The sequence below is a fragment of the Oncorhynchus tshawytscha genome, unplaced genomic scaffold, assembly GCF_018296145.1.
Source record: "Oncorhynchus tshawytscha isolate Ot180627B unplaced genomic scaffold, Otsh_v2.0 Un_contig_6162_pilon_pilon, whole genome shotgun sequence".
Lineage (NCBI taxonomy): Eukaryota > Metazoa > Chordata > Actinopteri > Salmoniformes > Salmonidae > Oncorhynchus > Oncorhynchus tshawytscha.
This window is the reverse complement of record NW_024607113.1, coordinates 3817-13325: the sequence shown is the minus strand read 5'-3', so window position 1 is coordinate 13325 and position 9509 is coordinate 3817. Positions and strand designations below refer to the sequence as shown.

Genomic DNA, 9509 nt, shown 5'->3' with positions numbered 1-9509 from the left:
ATCCAAATCATGCCACTGCAAGCGATACCAGAGCGCCAAGTCTAGGTCCAAAAGGCTCCTTAACAGCTCCGACACCCGAGTCATAAGACTGCTGAACAATTAATCACGTGGCCACCCGGACTATTTACAGTCACACACCCTCCGCCCTTTGTGTTTACACTTCTGCTACTCGCTGTTTATTATCAATGCATAGACACTTCACCCCTACCTACATGTACAAATGACCTTGACTAACCTGTACCCCCGCACATTGACTCGGTACCGGTACCCCCTGTATATAGCCTCATTTATTGTTATTGTATTCTGTTACTTTTTATTTGATTGTTTCTTTTATTTAGTAAATATTTTCTTAACTATATTTCTTAAACTGCCTATTCAGTTAAGGGCTTGTAAGTAATTAAATCACGGTAAGATCTACCTACACCTGTTGTATTTGGCGCATGTGACGAATAAAATGTGATGAAATTTGATTGGCTGTATACGACTTTAATGTTAAATCTAATCTCACTTTACAGAACCTTATGTTTAAATAGTATGTTTGTTTATTATGATACATGTCTTCTATAATAATAACAATAATATCTGCATTGGCTACTCCTGTGTGTCTTAATTATCAGCGAGGTGTCCCTAAAAAGTTGTCCCTGTCTGCACATCATGTTGGTGTCCCACTTGGCATTGTATTTCTTAAATAGTGCCCTAATCTTTTTAGACTGGTTAGTTATAAAAGTTAAAAAAACAAACAAAAAACCACACCTCTAGATCTATTAAAAAACAAGTATAACACTAAAATAGTAGCTAGCACGGTAAATTACAATGACACAAAAGTAGCTCTGCACACCACGTCATAAAACAGAAGTTGTCTTGATGTCAATAGCAATGTTCTTATAATGGTTATTTTAGGCCCGTAGACCTGCAGATGTACAGTTAGATTAGAGCATGTCGTTTTAAAGTCAGGAAAACAAGTCTCAAAACAAGACAACACTTCCGTTTTTTCCTCCCCAAAGTAGCAGGGAGAAACCTGGATAAACGTCTAATTCTGCAGTGAGGGTTTGTTGATAAGGGCAGTTTATTCGTCGACACAGTATTAGAGGTTGGGAGGTTTTACAAAATCTCACACCAACATGTAAAGACGCAGTTAGTTTGGTCACAGACAGACAGAGACATTTACACTTTAAAATCAAAAACCACACGTTATAAATACGTAGAAATAAGTGAGAGAAAAAAATTAAACCACACGAGAAAAAGTAAAGTAAAACAAATCACACGATAAACAGGCTATGACACAGTCTACAAACTAGTCAGGCTATGACACAGTCTACAAACTAGTCAGGCTATGACACAGTCTACAAACTAGTCAGGCTATTACACAGTCTACAAACTAGTCAGGCTATTACACAGTCTACAAACTTGTCAGGCGCTTCTCTCGCTCTGGTCCTACCCATCTCGCAACAACAAGTTGACTATGTTAGTAGGTCTAGAGGGTAGCGCAGTAACGGCCTGGACCAGAGCTAGCGCTTCTATGACTTGACATAGACCGAGCTGTAGGTGGTTTCCACCCGGGGGCAGAAGCGCTTGAGCCCCGGTGGCCCCGCAGAGAGGACAGTCTATGATTTGGATGACTGGAGTATTCAACCATTTGTTTGGCCTGCATCTCTAATCTAAGTAGCATACACGTTGAAAAGTAAAACAAAACCAAAAAACAAACAAACAAGAAACCACACCTCTAGATCTATTAAAAAACAAGTATAACACTAAAATAGTAGCTAGCACGGCAAATTACAATGACACAAAAGTAGCTCTGCACACCACGTCATAAAACAGAAGTTGTCTTGATGTCAATAGCAATGTTCTTATAATGGTTATTTTAGGCCCGTAGACCTGCAGATGTACAGTTAGATTAGAGCATGTCGTTTTAAAAGTCAGGAAAACAAGTCTCAAAACAAGACAACACTTCCGTTTTTCCTCCCCGAAGTAGCAGGGAGAAACGTTGAGTTTTGCCCGTTGTGTTTGCAGAAGCTGCAGGACTGGCGCTCCTTCCGGTGGCTTCTTTCTCTCCCTCTGGACCCGGGTGCCCACAGAGGGTCTGGAGGCTGCTGTAGGGGTCTTGGGACCCTTGCTGCTGCTCGGATGTAAAGGAGCGTCTTTACACAAGGGAACAATTTTGGAATCCAGGTTTTTTTTCCCTCCCCAAAGTAGCAGGGAGAAACGTGGATATACGTCTAATTCTGCAGTGAGAGTTTGTTGATAAGGGCGGTTTATTCGTCCGACACGGTATCAGAGGTTGGGAGGTTTTACAAAATCTCACAGCAACATATAAATACGTAGTTAGTTTGGTCACAGACAGACAGAGACATTTACACTTTAAAGTTAAACCAGAAAACTCAAACCCAACATGTGTTGTAAAGAACAAGTGCACGGGCATGCATATAATGAAAAACCACACGTCATAAATACATTGAAATAAGTGAAAAAAGTTGAAAACACACGAGAAAAAGTTAATAAATAAATAAATCAAATCACACGATAAACAGGCTATGACACATTCTACAAACTAGTCAGGCTATTACACAGTCTACAAACTAGTCAGGCTATTCCAAACGACGTCTAAACTAAATATTCACACCTAAATCCTCTTACAATTGTCCGCATACAGTGCGCTAGAGACGATCAAAGAAAGTCTGCAAAACAACAGCCTGAAGTCTCTCCAGCGCTTCTCTAGCTCTGGTCCCACCCATCTCGCAACAACAAGTTGACCATGTTAGTAGGTCTAGAGGGTAGCGCAGTAATGGCCTGGACCAGAGTTAGCGCTTCTATCACTTGACATAGACAGAGTTGTAGGTGGTTTCCACCCGGGGACAGAAGCGCTTGGTGTGGGCTTGAGCCCCGGTGGCCCCGCAGAGAGGACAGGCATACTGCCGCAGGTACGGGCACACCACGGCCCCATCCTGGTCCTTTAGACTGTGGGACCCAAACACAGATTCAGACTCCCCGTTGTGTTTGCAGAAGCTGCAGGACAGGCGCTCAGGTGATGGCGCTCCCTCCGGCATCTTGGAGCGGGTCGCCTTCTTTCTCTCCCTCTGGACCCGGGTCCCCACGGAGGGTCTGGACGCTGCTGTAGAAGTCGTGGGACCCTCGCTGCTGCTCGGATGTAAAGGAGCGGCTTTACGCAAGGGGACACTTTTGGAATTTTCGTGCCGTAGAGGTGGTGTCGCCACCGGTGCTATCGGTGACAGCAAGGCTCGCGACGGGAACTGTTCAAATTCCACCATGGTCGCGCATATACTGGAGTGATGACCGTCAACAGTTGACGGTTCTGATGTGAAGTTCCCTAACTTCATCTCCCGCACTGCGTCCGCTAGCTTCATGTAGTCCCGCCACGGTTGGAAACTCTTATTTTCGGACTCCATTTTCGGTAGGTGTTGGAGTTGATAACTAAACGATGCCATGGTTCAATGAATTGAGAACTAAACTGAGTGCAAGTTGGACAATACGCACGTTTTGACCTGTCCGCGTTTTGGAAAGCAGCCAATCAAATGGTGTTGTGCGGAGGCGGTGGGAGGTGACAACAGCCAATCAAATGGTTTCAAACGGACAACTGCGAAATTGGTCATTTTAGAAGATCAACTATTTGGGATACAATTTTACACCTCAACAATATTAAAAAACTTCAAATATAACTAATCTATTCTAGGGTCTAAATTGATAGGACTTAGATTATAATTCTTAGTTATAAGAAGATGTTTTATAATAGCCTATTTTAATAAAATATCACTTAGCTGCTGCTTCACCACTTTCTCCGAGTGATGACATTTGACCTAATGAACTTTAGAAGTCAGCCTGATCCGCCCCACAGATCTCTGAGCTCTGATTGGCTAGATGGCTGTCTGCTCAGATGGACTCATAAAATACAGTAGAATAGAATACAGTATATACATATGATATGAGTAAAGCAGTATGTAAACATGATTAAAGTGACTCGTGTTCCATTATTAAAGTGGCCAGTGATTCATGTCTGTGTATATAGTGCAGCAGTCTCTAAGGTGCAGGGTTGAGTAACCGGGTGGTAGCTTTATTGGCATAAAAAAAAGGTACCACCCGGTTTAAGGGTATAACTTAAGGGTTATTGTCTTCTCCTTTGCCTTTCCTAATGCTGGTCTATAATACCATTTTAGGGTTCTTGTCTTCTCCTCTGCCTTTCCTAATGCTGGTCTATAATACCATTTAAGGGTTCTTGTCTTCTCCTCTGCCTTTCCTAATGCTGGTCTATAATACCATTTAAGGGTTATTGTCCACTCCCAGGTGCGCTGGTCCCAGGTGCGCTCGGGTGATGGCACCTCCTCCGGCGTGTTTCTCCCACTCTGGTCCCAGGTGCGCTCGGGTGATAGCACCTCCTCCGGCGTGTTTCTCCCACTCTGGTCCCAGGTGCCAGCGGGGGATCTGGGCGGTGCTGTAGGGGGCTCGGGACCCTCGGTGCTGCTCGGCGATAAAGGAGCGTCTTCGAACAAGAGGACGATTTCGGAATCCAGGGGTTCCATTTCGTGCCATAGGGGTGGTGTCGCCACGGGTGTTATCGGTAACAGCAAGGCTCGCGGCGGAAACTCTTCAAATTCCACCATGGTCGACCATATCCCGGAGTCATGACCCTCAACGGTTGACGGTTCTGGGGTGAACCTGCCTAACTGCATCTCACGCACTAGGTCAGCTAACTTCAGGTAGTCACGCCACGGTTCGAAACTCTTGTTTTCGGACTCCATGTAAGGCGGTAGGTCTTGGAGTTGACAAATCATAGCGTTCATACTCCCGCTTGTATTTTTAGTGTCTGATAACGATCAGAATGTACCAGAATAAAGAACGTTGGGTCTGAACTGACAACTCAACTGAAGGCAAATTTGACAACGGTCACCTTTTCACCTGTCCGTGTTTTGTTTACCAGCCAACCACATGACGTTGTGCGGAGTCCGTGGAACCTGACAACAGCCAATCAAATGGTTTCAAACTGACAACTGCTGAATTGGTCATTTTAGAAGATCAACTATTTGGGATACAATTTTACACCTCAACAATATTAAAAACGTCAAATATAACTGTTTAATCTATTCTAGGGTCTAAATTGATAGGACTTCTAATTCTTAGTTATAGGAAGCTGTTTGATAATAGCCTATTTTAACAAGAAAATATCAGTAAAATTACCGTTAAAATTCAAAACTGCTTTTTACATTTTTTTAAATATTATTTTATTTAATCTTTATTTAACCAGATTGGCCAGTTGAGAACAAGTTCTCATTTACAACTGTGACCTGGCCAAGATAAAGCAAAGCAGTGCGACACAAACAGCAACACAGAGTTACACATGGAATAAACAAGCGTACAGTCAATAACACAATAGAAAAAAGTCTATAGACAGTGAACTTCCTTGCTGTTTACTATGCTTCGACGTCCTTGCTGTTCACTACTACCAAAACGATTTTATAACACAATGGAAATGACAAAGGATCAACAACTTAAACAGACAATATTATAAAACATACAATGGAAAATACATAAACAGGCATCCTACTGAAATGACCCGTCCAGGCTGGGACGGGGACGGGAGTTGGGGTAATCGGGGTTTGGAGAGAGGGATGGGGGACGGAGGGGAATACCGGGATCAGAGGAATGGGGAGATGGAGGAATTTAGTTACAGTCAAATAAATACACACGCAACAATCTACACAAAAGTCCTTCTGTTATCATATAAGATCAATGATTACCTCAATCACCAATAACGATTTTCCCTTTTGGGCTGATTAATAAAGTCACGTTAAAATCAATCGAATTGAAGAAAGATGACAAAGAGGGAAGGATTTAAACAGTTTAGTAACTAGGTCTGCGTGATAAATGACACCACATTCCCATCCAAAGTATCAAGCCAGATGTGAACTGAAAGTATGTGAAGTTATATGGGCCCAACGTTATAATAATAATGCAGGTCTATATATCACATTTTATTTTTATTTACAAATATTTAGCAGATGTTATTGTGGGTGTAGCGAAATGCTTGTGTTCCTGGCTCCAACAGTGCAGTAGTATCTAACTATTCACAACAATACACACAAGTCTAAAAGTATGAAATTATGAAATATATAAATATTAGGCATTGACTTACATACAGTAGAATATTATTTTTTATTTTTTTAAACTAGGCAAGTCAGTTAAGAACCAATTCTTATTTTCAATGACGGCCTAGGAACAGTGGGTTAACTGCCTGTTCAGGGGCATAAACGTCAGATTTGTACCTTGTCAGCTCTAACCACTAGGCTGCGCTGTATAGTTATACATGAGATGAGTAAAGCAGCATGAAAACATTATTAAAGTGATTCATGTTCCATTATTAAAGTGATTCATGTTCCATTATTAAAGTGATTCATGTTCCATTATTAAAGTGATTCATGTTCCATTATTAAAGTGATTCATGTTCCATTATTAAAGTGATTCATGTTCCATTATTAAAGTGATTCATGTTCCATTATTAAAGTGATTCATGTTCCATTATTAAAGTGATTCATGTTCCATTATTAAAGTGACTAGAGTTCCATTATTAAAGTGACTAGAGTTCCATTATTAAAGTGACTAGAGTTCCATTATTAAAGTGATTCATGTTCCATTATTAAAGTGATTCACGTTCCATTATTAAAGTGATTCATGTTCCATTATTAAAGTGACTAGAGTTCCATTATTAAAGTGACTAGAGTTCCATTATTAAAGTGACTAGAGTTCCATTATTAAAGTGACTAGAGTTCCATTATTAAAGTGATTCATGTTCCATTATTAAAGTGACTATTATTAAAGAGTTCCATTATTAAAGTGACTAGAGTTCCATTATTAAAGTGATTATTAAAGTGATTCATGTTCCATTATTAAAGTGATTCATGTTCCATTATTAAAGTGATTCATGTTCCATTATTAAAGTGATTTCATGTTCCATTATTAAAGTGATTCATGTTCCATTATTAAAGTGATTCATGTTCCATTATTAAAGTGACTCCATTATTAAAGTGACTAGAGTTCCATTATTAAAGTGATGTTCCATTATTAAAGTGATTCATGTTCCATTATTAAAGTGACTAGAGTTCCATTATTAAAGTGACTAGAGTTCCATTATTAAAGTTCCATTATTAAAGTGATTCATGTTCCATTATTAAAGTGATTCATGTTCCATTATTAAAGTGATTCATGTTCCATTATTAAAGTGATTCATGTTCCATTATTAAAGTGATTCATGTTCCATTATTAAAGTGACTTTCCAATTAAAAGTGACTAGAGTTCCATTATTAAAGTGATTCATGTTCCATTATTAAAGTGATTCATGTTCCATTATTAAAGTGATTCATGTTCCATTATTAAAGTGATTCATGTTTCCATTATTAAAGTGACTAGAGTTCCATTATTAAAGTGATTAGAGTTCCATTATTAAAGTGATTCATGTTCCATTATTAAAGTGACTCCATTATTAAAGTGATTCATGTTCCATTATTAAAGTGATTCTGTTCCATTATTAAAGTGACTAGAGTTCCATTATTAAAGTGATTCATGTTCCATTATTAAAGTGATTCATGTTCCATTATTAAAGTGATTCATGTTCCATTATTAAAGTGATTCATGTTCCATTATTAAAGTGATTCATGTTCCATTATTAAAGTGACTAGAGTTCCATTATTAAAGTGATTCATGTTCCATTATTAAAGTGACTAGAGTTCCATTATTAAAGTGATTCATGTTCCATTATTAAAGTGATTCATGTTCCATTATTAAAGTGATTCATGTTCCATTATTAAAGTGATTCATGTTCCATTATTAAAGTGATTCATGTTCCATTATTAAAGTGATTCATGTTCCATTATTAAAGTGATTCATGTTCCATTATTAAAGTGACTAGAGTTCCATTATTAAAGTGACTAGAGTTCCATTATTAAAGTGACTAGAGTTCCATTATTAAAGTGACTAGAGTTCCATTATTAAAGTGATTCATGTTCCATTATTAAAGTGATTCATGTTCCATTATTAAAGTGACTAGAGTTCCATTATTAAAGTGACTAGAGTTCCATTATTAAAGTGACTAGAGTTCCATTATTAAAGTGACTAGAGTTCCATTATTAAAGTGACTAGAGTTCCATTATTAAAGTGATTCATGTTCCATTATTAAAGTGATTCATGTTCCATTATTAAAGTGATTCATGTTCCATTATTAAAGTGACTAGAGTTCCATTATTAAAGTGACTAGAGTTCCATTATTAAAGTGATTCATGTTCGATTATTAAAGTGACTAGAGTTCCATTATTAAAGTGATTCATGTTCGATTATTAAAGTGACTAGAGTTCCATTATTAAAGTGATTCATGTTCCATTATTAAAGTGATTCATGTTCCATTATTAAAGTGATAGAGTTCCATTATTAAAGTGATTCATGTTCCATTATTAAAGTGACTAGAGTTCCATTATTAAAGTGACTCAGTTCCATTATTAAAGTGATTCTAGAGTTCCATTATTAAAGTGATTCATGTTCCATTATTAAAGTGATTCATGTTCCATTATTAAAGTGACTAGAGTTCCATTATTAAAGTGACTAGAGTTCCATTATTAAAGTGATTCATGTTCCATTATTAAAGTGACTAGAGTTCCATTATTAAAGTGACTAGAGTTCCATTATTAAAGTGACTAGAGTTCCATTATTAAAGTGACTAGAGTTCCATTATTAAAGTGATTCATGTTCCATTATTAAAGTGATTCATGTTCCATTATTAAAGTGATTCATGTTCCATTATTAAAGTGATTCATGTTCCATTATTAAAGTGATTCATGTTCCATTATTAAAGTGACTAGAGTTCCATTATTAAAGTGACTAGAGTTCCATTATTAAAGTGACTCATGTTCCATTATTAAAGTGATTCATGTTCCATTATTAAAGTGACTAGAGTTCCATTATTAAAGTGACTAGAGTTCCATTATTAAAGTGATTCATGTTCCATTATTAAAGTGATTCATGTTCCATTATTAAAGTGATTCATGTTCCATTATTAAAGTGATTCATGTTCCATTATTAAAGTGACTAGAGTTCCATTATTAAAGTGACTAGAGTTCCATTATTAAAGTGATTCATGTTCCATTATTAAAGTGACTAGAGTTCCATTATTAAAGTGATTAAAGATTCATGTTCCATTATTAAAGTGACTCATGTTCCATTATTAAAGTGACTAGAGTTCCATTATTAAAGTGACTAGAGTTCCATTATTAAAGTGATTCATGTTCCATTATTAAAGTGATTCATGTTCCATTATTAAAGTGATTCATGTTCCATTATTAAAGTGACTAGAGTTCCATTATTAAAGTGATTCATGTTCCATTATTAAAGTGACTCATGTTCCATTATTAAAGTGATTCATGTTCCATTATTAAAGTTCCATTATTAAAGTGACTAGAGTTCCATTATTAAAGTGACTAGAGTTCCATTATTAAAGTGATTCATGTTCCATT

General features: G+C 37.5%; 1 protein-coding gene across 1 annotated transcript; it reads right to left on the bottom strand.

Annotated features, from left to right (window-relative positions):
- Nucleotides 1–1048: 1048 nt before the first annotated feature.
- LOC121842385 (nanos homolog 3-like) lies at nucleotides 1049–3439 on the bottom strand. Its single transcript, XM_042312358.1, has one exon. It carries the CDS (start codon nucleotides 3405–3407, stop codon nucleotides 2814–2816), a length of 594 nt encoding a protein of 197 aa, XP_042168292.1. The 5' UTR covers nucleotides 3408–3439; the 3' UTR covers nucleotides 1049–2813.
- Nucleotides 3440–9509: the final 6070 nt, after the last annotated feature.

Bases quoted from the DNA above. Each gene is read 5' to 3' on its own strand.
- LOC121842385 (XM_042312358.1), bottom strand. From the start codon at position 3,407: ATGGAGTCCGAAAATAAGAGTTTCCAACCGTGGCGGGACTACATGAAG.